Raw genomic sequence first — 16005 nt, 5'->3', positions numbered from 1 at the left:
AATTCACACAACCACAAACGTTTTCTTCTTTTCACATCCAATATCTGGCACAAAAAAAATTCACTATATTTGGATATCCAAATATAGTGATTTTTTTTTTTTTTTGTTAACGGCGCGCGCGCGCCGGAGCTCGTTAGGTGCGCAGGACTGACAGTGTTCTGCGCAAGCGCAACACAATCGCACTAGAAAGCATGTTGAAGCTGCCAGTGGAGCTGCAGTCTTTTTAGTTGCGAATTACGAGTATTTCCACTTTCATCTCTATGTGATACACAAGTTTTGATCGGCAGAAAATCGGCATATTTTAATTTTGACCGGCCGGTCGCCGGTCATGGCCGATCACGTGAAAATCGGCCAATTCCGATCAGCAGCCGGTCAATCGGTGCATCTCTGGTTTTTACCTTAGTTTTTTGCCTTTTTGGTGGCAATCTTTCAATCATTCTTTAGTTGACATTCAAGGAATAAATTGCAAAAAACAAGCTGGAGGTTTTTATTTTAAATATTGAACTCAACACTTACCTCAACCAATACTAAAATGAAATAAATAGTATAATGTAACAAAATAATAATAAAATATCATAATTAGATGTAAGAAACCACTTAAGGTAACACCAAGGCAACTAACAATGATGAAAAAGCATTACCCTAATGGGTGCAAAGCCTGCATGCCCTATCAGAACATTTAATTCTGCGTGGCTTCCTGAAAAAAAACTCCAGTGCCCTATCGTAAGGGAAGTCATTGCTGAAGCGGGATAAACGGGATAATGCAATAAGGCCGGTTCCTCGCGTCAAGCTGCTACTGTATGCATCAAAATTGGTTTATAGCCTGACTCAGGGATGTCCGTTTCCTGTAAGCCAAGAAGGCTATGATAAAGCTCATCACGAGCACGACGTAGGCTACCTTTTAAAATAAGGGATCGGAAAGCGAATCGGGTAGGCTGCGTTATTTTTTATTAGCCTAACAGGCCTATTTGCAGTCCAGGTATATGCGCACTGGCAGGCCTGTGGACACGCGCGCCTCTCTCTCTCTCTCTCTCGCTATCTATCTCTCTGTGTGGGTGTGCACGCACGCGCGCGTGAACGAGAAGAAAGAGCACTATGAATGAACGGAACAATACGCAACAGAATTTTTTTTTTTTTCAAAATCGCGAGTCTGATTGTGTGGCGCTAGGAATCCATTGTGTGGCGCTGCGCAACACAATGGTCTATGTATGGGAAACCCTGGGGGGCATGCAAAACCTATCTGTTAAACAATTGTGAGATCAAAAATAGAACAGTGATAGAAACACAAAATCAGTGTGCACACTTAAACAATTCCTGAGTTTAAATTCACACTATGTAAATAAACTAATTCCTAAGACTAGTCTTTTTGCCCAAAATGCCAAATCTGCTCCAGTACCTTGTCTCTGTGTAGGAATACAGAGAAGCTACGAGGATACTGAATTTTACAGTAGCTCGTGAAGACTTCTGTAGAAGGCAGAGAATTCTTGATCTGACACTTGTAGTTCATGGGAAGAAAATCTCTTTTTAAAATAATGTGCACAGCGCTTTATTAGAAGGACCCGGTCGCTTCTAACATTAATTAACTGCTTGGGCTGCAGTCCGTACGTACTTATGATGAATAACTGAAAACCGGTTGTAACTCAAGCTGAGTTTAAAATCGCGCGATTCTAGAATCTACCTTGGCTAAAGGTGAAAGAAAAGCACGAAACTCTGATTCTTGAGGAAAAGAAAAGACGTCTTTATCTGGTTTGCTTGGCGGAGCGAATCTCTTTGTGTCTGGACGGCTTGAAGTCCAAGATATGAGAGAGAAGGAGCGGAAACGTGTTCCATTACTTATGGCTTCAAAGAGGATGTGACGTAGGTGATCCCGCCCAGGCGTGACGTAGGTCAACGCGGAAGTTGGCTGATGGGAAATGTAGTTTCTTAAAGGGACTGTGTGTACCTACACTGCGGTGGTTCCCACGGTAGCTGGGGGGGGAGTGAAAAAGTTAAATTTTTTTGCCGTTCTGTCATGCTAGTGCGTTTTACCGGGACATGAGATTTCAGCATTTTTATTCTTCTCGGTCTGTAGCTTGAATAAGTTTAGGCTACTGAATAACACTTTTAGTTAAAGTTGAGTCTGGTGCTTTTGTGCTGACGCTACAATAGCCTACTATCACAATAAATATCCCCCGTAACATTTCCCGTTTTCTACTCATCTTTCTGTGATTGCCCCTCTTTCCCATGGTTGTATGTTGTGGGTGTGGCATTAGTGGGAAAAGTGCTTTTTAGGGATTCATCAGATCATTCAACTGAGAGATAACTGAGAGCTGGTTTGGATCGAGCTGAGAAATATATTCGCTATGCAGAGAATAACGGCGTTTTTTAAAAGCAATGATGGTGGAAACAAGAATAAAAGAACAGACGAGGAAGAAAGTGTAGTGAAGAAAGCTAGAACGACGGGAGAAGGTGCGGGAAAATTATATAATGAGATGGAAAGCACACACCCCAGTGCAGACATTTAGATGGGAACATACAACACAGCAGAAAAACAAATAATATACAGTATATACAAATGGTGCATGTCACAACACAGCAGAAAAACAAAATATGTATACAACTGGGCGTGTTGAGTTGCAGATGTTAATTGCACATTAGTTATAGAAACTCAGTTCAGCTACAAAACTCAGGATATTGCACTGTATTTGGTATTGCATTGTATTGGGTATGGATGTAAAAGTGTAGAAATATAAATATAAAATATACAAAAGCTATAAAAGCTAAAAAGTTGCTCTGTGAGGTTGCACTGTAATAAGTAGTGCACTGTATCAGGTAAGTGTGAGAATATTGTCCTTTTAGGTCCTTGTTGGTGCATTGTTGCACCTGCCAGAAGTGGCATCAGTCAGTGCGTAATTAGCCTTTTTCACATTACGTCACTTGCAGAAGAACCTCACATCCGTTTTCAGCCTTTTGAATGGAAGAAGAGGCGGCATGCTAATCTGCTGGTTAACAAGTAGCAACCATAGAAAGTCAGTAAACTTCCTTTCCAAAACAAGGCAGATAGGTGACTGGAATGGTCGCTAACAATACATAATGATAAACAACAACGAGCAATATTATTATCAATCTTATCTGTGAATGACACAGTTTTGTTAACATATGTTGCCGCCGTATACCTCTTCTTCCATTCAAAAGGCTGAAAATGGATACAAGTTCCCCTGCAAGTGACGTAATGTGAAAAAGGCTAATTGTTCAAGGTGGTTATGGCCTGTGGGGAAAAAACTGTTTTTGAGTCTGTTGGTCGTTGCTTTGATGCACCTGTAATGCCTGCCTGAGGGCAGCAAGTCAAAGAACTCCGAGCCAGGGTGGGAGCTGTCCTTGATGATGATGTTAGCTCTGCTGAGCTCTGCTCTCTGTTTAGCTACTGTTTGTTCATTCATTCAGTTGTTCGTTATTCATTTGTTTGTTCATTCATTCGTTCATTCATTCTCAATTGAATTTTGCGTTTTATGTGTTTGTGTGTCTAAGGTTTGCGCTGCAATAAACCTTTAAAATGAAAACCTTCTTGTGCCCCCATTTTTTTCCCTGTGCTCCTAAAATGTTTAACTTAGGAGCACATGTGCTCCTGAAAAAAAAAGTTAGTGTAGATCCCTGGGTCTCACTACTGTCTTATACATCTTACCTTTCACTTTTGCTGGGACTTTCCTATCACAAATGACTCCCGAAATCCTTCTCCAACTGCTCCACCCTGCCTGCACTCTCTTTCTCACCTCACTATCGCAGCCCCCATTTTCCTGCACAGTTGACCCCAGGTAGTTGAATTCACCAACTTTCTTTACATCTACTCCTTGCATCTTCACTACACTCTCATCCCCATTCTCATTGATGCAGTGTAATTGTTTTTAACGAGGTGCCCTTTACACAGTGGTGTAGTGGTTAGCGCTGTCGCCTCACAGCAAAAAGGTTCTAGGTTCGAGCCCTGTGGCCGGCGAGGGCCTTTCTGTGTGGAGTTTGCATGTTCTCCCCATGTCCGTGTGGGTTTCCTGCGGGTGCTCCGGTTTCCCCCACAGTCCAAAGACATGCAGGTTAGGTTAACTGGTGACTCTAAATTGACCGTAGGTGTGAATGTGAGTGTGAATGGTTGTCTGTGTCTATGTGTCAGCCTTGTGATGACCTGGCGACTTGTCCAGGGTGAACCCCGCCTTTCACCCGTAGTCAGCTGGGATAGGCTCCAGCTTGCCTGCGACCCTGTAGAACAGGATAAAGCGGCTAGAGATAATGAGATGAGGTGCCCTTTAAGTTGTGTGTCTGTATTAGCTTGTTATTTGTCATATTAAGTGTAATGTCTTGTTTGTGTTTTAGTATGTATAGTATGGGATTTGTGGTGTAGTATGTAACTTTGTCTTGTTTTTTATGTATTTTGAAACTTTTTGCCGCCAGTCTTGGCCAGGACTCTCTGAGAGAAGAGTTATTGTAACTCAATGGGACTTTTCCTGGTTAAATAAAGGTTAAATAAAAACATGTATTCTGTTTTGCTACTGCTCATGTTCATTCCTCTTTGTTCCAATGCATACCTCCACCTCTCCAAATCCAGCTCAACCTCCTTTCTACTTTCACCATATATCACAATATCATCCGCAAACATCATGTTCCATGGTGACTCTTGCCTCACTTTGTCCGTCAAGCTATCCATCACTGTGGCAAACAAGAAAGGACTCAAAGCAGATACTTGATGAAGTCCCACCTTCACCTTGAACCATTCAGTCGTTCCAACTGCACACCTCACTGCTGTTTCACTGTTCTCATACATGTCTTGCACCACTTTAATATACTTCTCATTCACGCCACACTTTCTCATACAATACCATAACTCATCTCTCGGCACTCTATCGTATGCCTTCTCCAGGTCTACAAACACACAATGTAGCTTTCTCTGGCCTTCCCTGTACTTCTCCATTAACATTCTTAAAGCAAAAATTGCATCCGACGTGCTCTTCCTTGGCATAAACCCGTACTGCTGTTCACAGATTGCTACCGCTCTTCTCAGTCTTGCTTCCAATACCCTTTCCCATAGCTTCATGGTGTGGCTCATCAATTTTATCCCTCTGTAATTACTGCAGCTCTGCACATCTCCCTTATTCTTGTATATTGGGACAAGCACACTCCGTTCATTTGGCATTTTCTCATTCTCTAGGATATTATTAAACGATCTTGTTAGGAACTCCACAGCTGTCAAGTCAAGTTTATTTGCATAGCGCTTTTAACACCAACCATTGTCGCAAAGCAGCTTTACAGAGTTTGAACGACTTAAAACATGAGCTAATTTTATCCCTAATCTATCTCCAATGATGAATCCTGTGGCGACGGTGGCAAGGAAAAACTCCCTCAGACGACATGAGGAAGAAACCTCGAGAGGAACCAGACTCAAAAGGGAACCCATCCTCATTTGGGCAACAACAGACAACATGACTATAACATTAGCAGTTTTAACGTGAAGTCAGTTTCGTTGATGTTATAAACACTTCATTGATGGAAACTTGAGTGCAAAACTGTTCATGACAACTGCAGTCCTAAAGTTAGCAAGTCAACTGCAGTCCTCAGCCATAAAAGCATTACTGTAAGTGTCGAGCGTCCTCCAAGTGTGACTTTCAACTGTCCACATGGGGCTGTCCTCCACAGGAGTGATGCAATGAGACTCCTACCAGACACAGTCTCACCCAAACATCTCCAAGCCTCAATCGGGATACCATCTGGTCTGACTGCTTTCCCAGTCTTCATTCTTTTCATGGCTGCCCTCACCTCATCCTTACTAACCAACTCTGCTTCCTGATTTGCTGTCTCCAACAAATGTGACCTTTTCTCTCTTGGATTCTCGTTTAATAAATCCTCAAAGTACTCTTTCCACCTTCTTAATACACTCTGTTTGTCAGCACATTTCCATTTACATCTTTCATCACTCTTACCTGCTGTACATCCCTCGCTTCCCTGTTTCTCTGCCGAGCTAATCTGTACAGGTCTTTCTCTCCTTCTTTGGTCTCCAGTCTTTCGTACAACTCCTGGTATGCATCTGCTTTCGCCTTTGCTACCGCTGTTTTTGCCTTCTGTCTCATCTCTCTGTATAACCGTCTGCTTTCCTCGTCTGTCTGATCATCCCAATTCTTCTTTGCTATTCTCTTCTCTTTTATAATTTCCTGCACTTCTTTGTTCCACCACCATGTCTCCTTGTCTTCCTTCCTCCTTCCTGATGACCACCCTAGCACCTTCCTTGCTGCCTCTCTTACTAGTATAGCAGTAGTATCCCAATCTTCTGGCAGACTTCCATGACCACTCAATGCTAGTCTCATTTCTTCTCTAATCTCCTTCTGATGTTCAACCTCTTTTAGTTTCCACCACTTAATCTTCAGCTCCACTATTTCACGCTTCCTCTTTTTCACTTTCAAGCTCATCTTGCACACGACCACTCGATGTTGTCTAGCTACACTCTCCCCTGCCATCACTTTACAGTCTCCAATCTCCTTCAGGTTACCCCTTCTGCAGAGTATGTAGTCCACCTGTGTAGATCTTCCTCCACTCTTAAACATCACCCCGTGCTGCTCTTTCTTCTCAAAATATGTATTGACTAGAGCTGGGCGATATGGCCTTTTTTCACAAAAAATCCGATTTTTGATTTTAATCGATTTTTTTCCCCCTACTAAAAATCAAACTACAGATGACAAAGAAATGGTTCAAAACAAGTTTTACCTTTATTTTTTTCACTTAAATTACCCCTTTGGGGTTAAAGTGCAACCAGAAACCAAAAAGAATCCAAAAAACATGCTTGTAGATGAGGTGGCAGACAATGCCATTGTAAACAGTGAGAACATACAGTAACTTTTGGAAAGCTTTCTCCAACATAGTTTAGTTTCAAACTGGCACTGACACAATGCACCCTCAAACTTAAATAAATAAATGCCCCCTCAAAAAAAAATTGTCCTTTTCAATAAAACTGACAAAATAGGGAAAAAAAATCCTGACTTTTCCACTGTATGTATGGGGACCATGTCTTTTGCAATAAACATCGCAATAGCATCTGTGATTGCCTTCCACCGCGCCCCATTCTTATCATAAGGCACACAGTTTGAAAATGTGTCAGGGACGGTTGCTTGCTTTACTTTGGATGGTGTGCTAGTGCTGCAGCTGTTTTCATTCCACTGGGAGCAGCACTTCTCCTGCTCCGTTGCATGCTTCTGTTTAAGGTGTTGGAATAAATTCGTCGTGCTGCTTCCTTTGGACGCAACCATTTTCAAACACACCTTACAATGAGGACTTGTTTGGTCTGCATCCGACGCCGCAAAACCAAACCAATTCCAGATCACGGAGGAAGTTACTCCTTTCTTGGGCACAAGTTGCACCTTTCCCCCAATCGCTGCCATGTTGTTTGTGTGTGTCTATGGCAAGCGCGCGGGAGGAGGGCTAATAGTGTCAGTGCCCGATCCATCCCTGCTGCCCTATCCGTTCTGCACATGCGCAGAGGGGAGCGTTGGTGGCAGAAGTTAAAACTGAGAGAAAACCGATTTTCATGAAAACGCATCGTCCTTAACTGTAAATTCCAATTAATCGATAAAATCGATTTATCGCCCAGCTCTAGTATTGACTATTGCCAAATTCATCCTCTTTGAAAAATCAACCACCATTTGCCCTTCCACATTTCTCTCTCTTACACCATATCTGCCCATCACGTCCTCATCTCCTCCGTTTCCTTCGCCAACATGTCCGTTGAAATCTGCTCCTATCAGCACGTGCTCCTCCCTTGGTATACTTTCTACCACTTCATCCATCTTTTCCCAGAAAAACTCTGTCTTCATTCTCACATCCAACCTGTGTGGCGTACGCACACACAACATTGATTACCACTCCTTGAATCTCCAACTTCATGCCTATCACTCTATCTGACACTCTCTTCACATCAGTCACACTGCTGACCAACTCTCCCCTCAAAACAATACCAACACCATTTCTCTTTCCATCGACTCCATAATAAAACAACTTGCATCCATCTCCAATGTTCTTGGCCTTGCTTCCTTTCCACCTCATCTCCTGCACACACAAAATGTCCAACTTCCTTCTTTCCATCACACCTGCTAACTCTCTCGCTCTGCCAGTCAATGTTCCCACATTCAGTGTTCCTACCCTCAATTCTAAGCTCCTTCCCTTCTATCTTTCACGCTCTCTCCTAATCTTTCCCCTCTCTTTCTCTTTCTCCTTCTCTGTTTTGGCACAACAGTAGCATAGACGGTTGTTGTTAACCCGGGCTCCGACCGATCCGGTATGGTATTTCTCCTTTCAATCCGCATGTTAGATTTGGCACGGTTTTATGCCAGATGCCCTTCCTGACGCAACCCTCTCCATTTATCCGGGCTTGGGACCGGCACCAAGAGTCCGCTTATGCACCCCCAGTGGCTGGATTACACATAGGATAAACGATATGCTAACAATATTGCATGCTATCAATAAATCTGCTAGAAGGGAATAGAACATGTTTTTATTCCAACACCGCATCACTGGCCAAAAAAGCCCAACAGCGTCTGTACTTCCTCCGCAAACTGAGGAGAGCAAGAGCCCCGGCCCCCATCATGCACACTTTCTACTAGGGCTGCACAATTAATCGAATTTAATCGAAAATCGCGATTTTGGCTGCCACGATTAAATTAAATGAAAATCGCGATTTATTTCCATTTAAAATGCGAGCTCTGCTGCAATCTGATCAAGCACTTTTTGACCAGTACTCCGCCAAACCATTAGGGGGCGAACCGACGCATGTAAGGTTTCATTACGCCGCCTAAATAAGCAAGCAAGCAAGCCAAGGCAGTGTTGCCAGATTGGGCGGTTTTAAGTGCATTTTGGCGGGTTTTGAACATATTTTGGGCTGGAAAACGTCAGCAGTATCTGGTAACACTGGCCAAGTGCGCAGAGCTTCAGTGCAGCGGTTTCTTCTTCAAGGGGTGATAGCGTGAGAGTAGGTAACAGATTGAGGTGAGAGAGAAAAGCTAACTATGTCGGAACAACAGACTATTTAGCACTGGAGGCAATGTTGTGACCTGCCTTCGCTCATGTTTAAAGCCAGAGCATGCTGATAGGCTGGTCTTTCTAGCTAAAAACTTGTAGGCCTCAGTATAATGCTATGTAATTGTGGCAATTGAGTTTTCAGTTCCTTCATCCTTTGGTAATTTCTTGGATAAGTTTCATTTATTTGTCATTTGGAAATTAGAATTTCTCTTTTAAATTTCATTCTGCACTGAAAGCTGTTCATATTGTTTGTTTGAATATAGTGAAATAAAATTTAAGTGATTTCCCTAACATCAAGAATAATCGTGATTAATAATCTCGATTACAATTTTGATCAAGATAATCGTGATTATCATTTTTTCCATAATCGTGCAGCCCTACTTTCTACAGAGGCACCATCGAGAACATCCTGACCAGCTGCATCACCATGTGGTACAGCGCCTGCACCATGTCCTGCTGCAAGACTGCAGCGCATCGTGAGAGCAGCTGAGAGGATCATTGGTGTCTCTCTCCCTTCTCGAATGGATATCTATAACTCCCGCCTCTCCCGCAAAGCCATCAGGATTGCAGGTGACCCCACCCACCCATCTCACAGCCTCTTCAGTCTGCTGCCGTCGGGGAGGAGACTGCGGAGTCTCCGGGCCAAAACCAGCAGGCTCAAGAACAGTTTCTTTCACCAGGCGGTCAGGCGCTCAACTCCCTCCCTGTTCTGCCCCTCCTCCCCCCTCTGCCCCCTGCCACAGATTCTGCTCGCACACCCCCCTGCCCCCCCTTCAGCATCTGACATGTCATCCTCACAGTTCCCCCCCCCCAACACACACACCTCAAGTGCCCTTGACTGTTTGGTTATTTGAACCAATTTGTGTGTGTATATATATATATATATATATATATATATATATATATATATATGAGTGTTTAGTCTACGTCTAGTTCATATCTCATTCTCATCTCATTATCTCTAGCCGCTTTATCCTTCTACAGGGTCGCAGGCAAGCTGGAGCCTATCCCAGCTGACTATGGGCGAAAGGCGGGGTTCACCCTGGACAAGTCGCCAGGTCATCACAGGGCTGACACATAGACACAGACAACCATTCACACTCACATTCACACCTACGCTCAATTTAGAGTCACCAGTTAACCTAACCTGCATGTCTTTGGACTGTGGGGGAAACCGGAGCACCCGGAGGAAACCCACGTGGACACGGGGAGAACATGCAAACTCCGCACAGAAAGGCCCTCGCCGGCCCCGGGGCTCGAACCCAGGACCTTCTTGCTGTGAGGCGACAGCGCTAACCACTACACCACCGTGCCGCCCTAGTTCATATCTAGAGTGTTTATACTGTTTATATTGTCTGAGTGTTTAGTTTGTGTAGTTCTTATCTAGTGTTTACACTGTTTATATTGAGGTATTTCACCCACGTGACCAAGTCACGTGATGCAGCCATTTTGGACGGCACGCTTAAGTCCTTCAGTGCAAGGCGGTATGAGATGGTGGAGACCTTTGCACATTTTAACAAGAAAGTAAGCTGTGATTCGTGTTAAATTGGATCGGTCTTTTATCACAAACACTGTACCCTGCCTTGGTATGGAGCCCTGTTTATTTATTTCTGTGTCCCGTTTCTTTCTAGCCTTTGTTATTGCGTTTTATGTCTGATGTCTGCTACATGCAACCCTAGACAAATTAACACTGCCTTGTTTCACTGCTCAGATGGGTTAACAAACACTGACCCATTTACTTTTTGCTATATATTTTATCAAAATTGCGTTAACTGATAAACTAACCTGAAATGAAATGATCACTGCAAAGTCTGGAGTACTCTGTTGGCTCCCAATCCTGTCTCTTCACAGCTGCAATCCATTTGGCCCTCTTGTCTGGGTCAGTAGGAAACCGGTAGTGATGTGTCGGTCGCGAACGATCCGGTTCAAAGAGCCGGCTCTTTGAAGTGAACGACGGGAGCCGGCTCTTCGGTGGGAGCCGAGTTGGGGAGCCGAATTAGTTTTTTGTCCTTAGGTGCCTCAGAGAGAGAGACTTTCACAAAAAAAGTTGCTGTCCGATTGCGTCTTTGTGTTGTCTATTACCATTCAAAGGAAAAAAAGTAGCATGGTGTACGCCTACTTTTTTTGGTTGGGGGGGTTGATGTCATTCACAGCTGCGAAAATAGGAAAATTGGTGTAACGCTTAAAGCTGTGGAGCGCAGGGGAGAGGAGTCTGTGAGGCACCTGAGGAGGGGAAAATCAGCTGTGTATTTTATATTGGTAATATAACACAGTTTTGCATTATGTTTGTGAGAAAATAATTTATTAATTGGTAAGTAAGTTTTATTTCTATAGCTAGAACATTGTTACACTGCTATACTTTACAAAGCTTTACAATGGCTACAAAAACTAAAAAATAAAATGGAAAACATCCTATTGATAAAATATAAATAATAATGTAATTAATTAACTAGTTAATTGCAGCAATTAAATCAAAAATAAAATCTCAGGAGCCGTTTGGGAGCCGAAAGAGCCGGCTCCTTATAGTAAGAAGAGCCAAAAGAGCCGGCTCCCGAAAAAGAGCCGAAATTCCCATCACTAGAAACCGGTAAAAGGAGCGTCCTGCACGCTGTCCCTGTCTGTTGTGGCAGCCCACAGCACAACAAGCAAACACCATGGTTATTTATAGAGTGCTTACTGACAAATTAATCTATTCTAGGTGTCTGTAACACGTTTTTTTTCAAGCTGGTTCTCCCTCTCTGTCTGCAGCGTTAGTATGTAGCTTGATGTTCAAAATGGCGGACACCGGGGCGTCACGTGACCCTGTGACGTCAGGTGGAATACAACCCCGATTCCAAAAAAGTTGGGACAAAGTACAAATTGTAAATAAAAACGGAATGAAATAATTTACAAATCTCAAAAACTGATATTGTATTCATAATAGAATATAGACAACATATCAAATGTCGAAAGTGAGACATTTTGAAATTTCATGCCAAATATTGGCTCATTTGAAATTTCATGACAGCAACACATCTCAAAAAAGTTGGGACAGGGGCAATAAGAGGCTGGAAAAGTTAAAGGTACAAAAAAGGAACAGCTGGAGGACCAAATTGCAACTCATTAGGTCAATTGGCAATAGGTCATTAACATGACTGGGTATAAAAAGAGCATCTTGGAGTGGCAGCGGCTCTCAGAAGTAAAGATGGGAAGAGGATCACCAATCCCCCTAATTCTGCGCCGACAAATAGTGGAGCAATATCAGAAAGGAGTTCAACAGTGTAAAATTGCAAAGGGTTTGAACATATCATCATCTACAGTGCATAATATCATCAAAAGATTCAGAGAATCTGTAAGAATCTCTGTGCGTAAGGGTCAAGGCTGGAAAACCATACTGGGTACCTGTGATCTTCGGGCCCTTAGACGGCACTGCATCACATACAGACATGCTTCTGTATTGGAAATCACAAAATGGGCTCAGGAATATTTCCAGAGAACATTATCTGTGAACACAATTCACCGTGCCATCCGCCGTTGCCAGCTAAAACTCTATAGTTCAAAGAAGAAGCCGTATCTAAACATGATCCAGAAGCGCAGACGTCTTCTCTGGGCCAAGGCTCATTTAAAATGGACTGTGGCAAAGTGGAAAACTGTTCTGTGGTCAGATGAATCAAAATTTGAAGCTCTTTATGGAAATCAGGGACGCCATGTCATTCGGACTAAAGAGGAGAAGGACGACCCAAGTTGTTATCAGCGCTCAGTTCAGAAGCCTGCATCTCTGATGGTATGGGGTTGCATTAGTGCATGTGGCATGGGCAGCTTGCACATCTGGAAAGACACCATCAATGCTGAAAGGTATATCCAGGTTCTAGAGCAACATATGCTCCCATCCAGACGACGTCTCTTTCAGGGAAGACCTTGCATTTTCCAACATGACAATGCCAAACCACATGCTGCATCAATTACAGCATCATGGCTGCGTAGAAGAAGGGTCCGGGTACTGAACTGGCCAGCCTGCAGTCCAGATCTTTCACCCATAGAAAACATTTGGCGCATCATAAAACAGAAGATGCGACAAAAAAGACCTGAGACAGTTGAGCAACTAGAATCCTACATTAGACAAGAATGGGTTAACATTCCTATCCCTAAACTTGAGCAACTTGTCTCCTCAGTCCCCAGACGTTTACAGACTGTTGTAAAGAGAAAAGGGGATGTCTCACAGTGGGAAACATGGCCTTGTCCCAACTTTTTTGAGACATGTTGTCATGAAATTTAAAATCACCTAAGTTTTCTCTTTAAATGATACATTTTCTCAGTTTAAACATTTGATATGTCATCTATGTTCTATTCTGAATAAAATATGGAATTTTGAAACTTCCACATCATAGCATTCCGTTTTTATTTACAATTTGTACTTTGTCCCAACTTTTTTGGAATTGGGGTTGTACCTCAATTGTCTGTGTGTTTAGTCTGTCTTGTTCTTATCTAGTGTTTATACTGTTTATTTATACTGTTTATATTGTTTGAGTGATTAGTCTGGCTAGTTCCTATCTAGAGTGTTTATACTGTTCATATTGTTTGTTTTTTTTCAATTATTCTATTTTTTTATTTATTGCATTGCCTGTTTGCACCGTGGGTCAGAGAGGACCGATATTTCATCTGTGCTGTATGTCGAGCATGTATAGCATATTTGACAATAAAGTTGACTTGACTTGAAAAAGTGTCCTGTATGAATAATAATTCCCAATATTTCACTCCGATGATGTCACTCCCAGTGTTTTCCCGCTGACTGAATGCCCATTGTCAAAATGGCGAACTAGTTCAGAATTAAAATTCTTTTGATTAATTTGCACATTTTTTGTGGATGTGTCCATATAATATAAAGAACATTACATGGTGGTATGCAGATATGAAGTTTATCTTCTCCTGTTGAAAATATTTTCACTCTTTCACTTCACTCACTTGTGATATACACGTTCACCACTGGAAGATAAACTTCATCTTTGTGTGACCATGTTAATATCCTCTATTTTATGCAGAAAGGATATATACTTTCTGCTTAAAGTGGACTGTGTGTATGTTTAATCCACATGTATATAGTGTTTTTTATATATATATATATATATATATATATATATATATATATATATATATATATATATATATATAACACTATATACATGTGGAGAAATATAAGCCATCCATTAAGGGATTTCTGATATTGACTCATCTCTGTGTGTGTGTATGTGTGTGTGTGTAGATGAATAATCTGGAGAAAGCTGTATCAGCAGCACACACGTATCTCCAGCGTAACCCGGGGGACCCGCTAATCTCCAAAAACATGAACTTTTACAAAAGTCTCTTTGATATTGAAGAGTATTTAATGGACCAGGAAGAGAAAAAGCACGAGGTAACACACACACACACGGTCTCTTCATTTTTTCCATTGCTGTGTATATACTGTAATATATATCTTTAGTCAGTGCCTAAAAGTGGAGCTCCTGATGAGTTTGTGAGCAAAATATTTACAAGAGCACAAAATCCCCTTGAATAGAATAATAATATTACAGCACCATGAATGAACCATCAAATTGTGTTGTCGTCGTGTTTTTACGATATTTATTTATTCCTTTATTTGACGTCGCATGCCATGCGCCAGAAACACCACCACATTTATTATGGTGTGACTCTGCTGGGTGCCTGGGGGACAACAGTGAACCAGCACTTTCACTTTACAGCACTACTGTAGAGTTACCGTCCAGTATCACACTCCATACGTCACACAGCTGTCTGGTTTCATCTCTCACGCCCACACACAGCGCCATTAGGATTAATCCCCATGCACCTGTTCCCGATTAGAGCTCAATCACAGCACAGATGTTTATATAAGGACTCTGAGTAACACACAGACTTTGTGAAAGCCTTGTATTTTGTGATATTTTTCTGGTTTTGATCCTGTTTGTGTTTTTGGACTGTGAGTAGTCAAGTCAAGTTTATTTGCATAGCGCTTTTAACAATAAACATTGTCACAAAGCAGCTTTACAGAATTTGAATGACTTAAAACATGAGCTAATTTTATCCCTAATCTATCCCCAATGAGCAAGCCTGTGGCGACGGTGGCAAGGAAAAACTCCCTCAGACGACATGAGGAAGAAACCTTGAGAGGAACCAGACTCAAAAGGGAACCCATCCTCATTTGGGCAACAACAGACAGCATAATAATAATAATAAGTTCAACTTATATAGCACCTTTCAAGAAACCCAAGGACGCTTTACAGTTATAGACAAAGAAAAAAATAATAATAAAAAATAATAAATGAATAAATAATAAAAAATAAAAAGTCCACCAAGTAGGAGTCAGGATGTAATTCCAGTGGTGTAGCAGCCACAGTCCCACCAAAAGGCGCATGAAAACGAGTCCCACATCTCCAGCACAGCCGCCGTGACGCCGTCAGCCACATCGCTCGAACACCACGCTGTGGATCCACAAAGCGAGCACAGAAGCTCCGCCACGCAGAGCGCTGGTGTGTCCCAAACCGCCTGCACAGCCGCCGTGACACCACCGAGCAACATCGCTCGGAACATCACACCAAGCATTAAAGCACAGAGCGCTGGACAACCACGATGTTAAATGAGCAGCAAGCTCACTGCAGTCCACAGCTGGGAGCACAGGCATCACCCACAGCGAACCAAGGCCTAGAGGGAACCAACGCCCGAAACTGGGTCCGGAGCTACACCACAACCGGCGGACAAAACACTCAAGCAAACATCAAACTACACAAACACACAGAAAAAAAAATAAAATAAAATGAAAATTGAAAAAGAAAGGGAAAAAAAAAAGCTCTGGTGAGAAGCGGCAGCCAGAATGCGCACGACGTACTCTCAACCAGAAACGGAAACGTGACCTATAACTAACAGTTTTAACAGAGTATTGTATTCCTCTGATATCCTGTCTGTGTCTCAGTCCACCACTGCCTGGTTTTCCGCTCGGCCTTTGTCTCC

At 42.5% G+C, this 16005-nt stretch overlaps 1 protein-coding gene across 3 annotated transcripts in view; it reads left to right on the top strand.

Annotated features, from left to right (window-relative positions):
- p3h4 (prolyl 3-hydroxylase family member 4 (inactive)) overlaps nucleotides 1-16005 on the top strand; it is a 41544-nt gene that overhangs the window by 10497 nt on the left and 15042 nt on the right. For 2 of the 3 annotated variants that reach the window (XM_060942288.1, XM_060942287.1), the window contains exon 2: nucleotides 14264-14413. The exons of the other annotated variant lie outside the window; for it this stretch is intronic. In XM_060942288.1, the coding sequence (XP_060798271.1) occupies nucleotides 14264-14413 (150 nt within the window). The remainder of the gene's footprint in view (nucleotides 1-14263; nucleotides 14414-16005) is intronic. 3 annotated transcript variants of the gene reach the window in all.

The sequence above is a fragment of the Neoarius graeffei genome, chromosome 16 (assembly GCF_027579695.1).
Source record: "Neoarius graeffei isolate fNeoGra1 chromosome 16, fNeoGra1.pri, whole genome shotgun sequence".
Classification (NCBI taxonomy): domain Eukaryota; kingdom Metazoa; phylum Chordata; class Actinopteri; order Siluriformes; family Ariidae; genus Neoarius; species Neoarius graeffei.
This window is presented reverse-complemented; position numbering and strand designations above follow the sequence as displayed.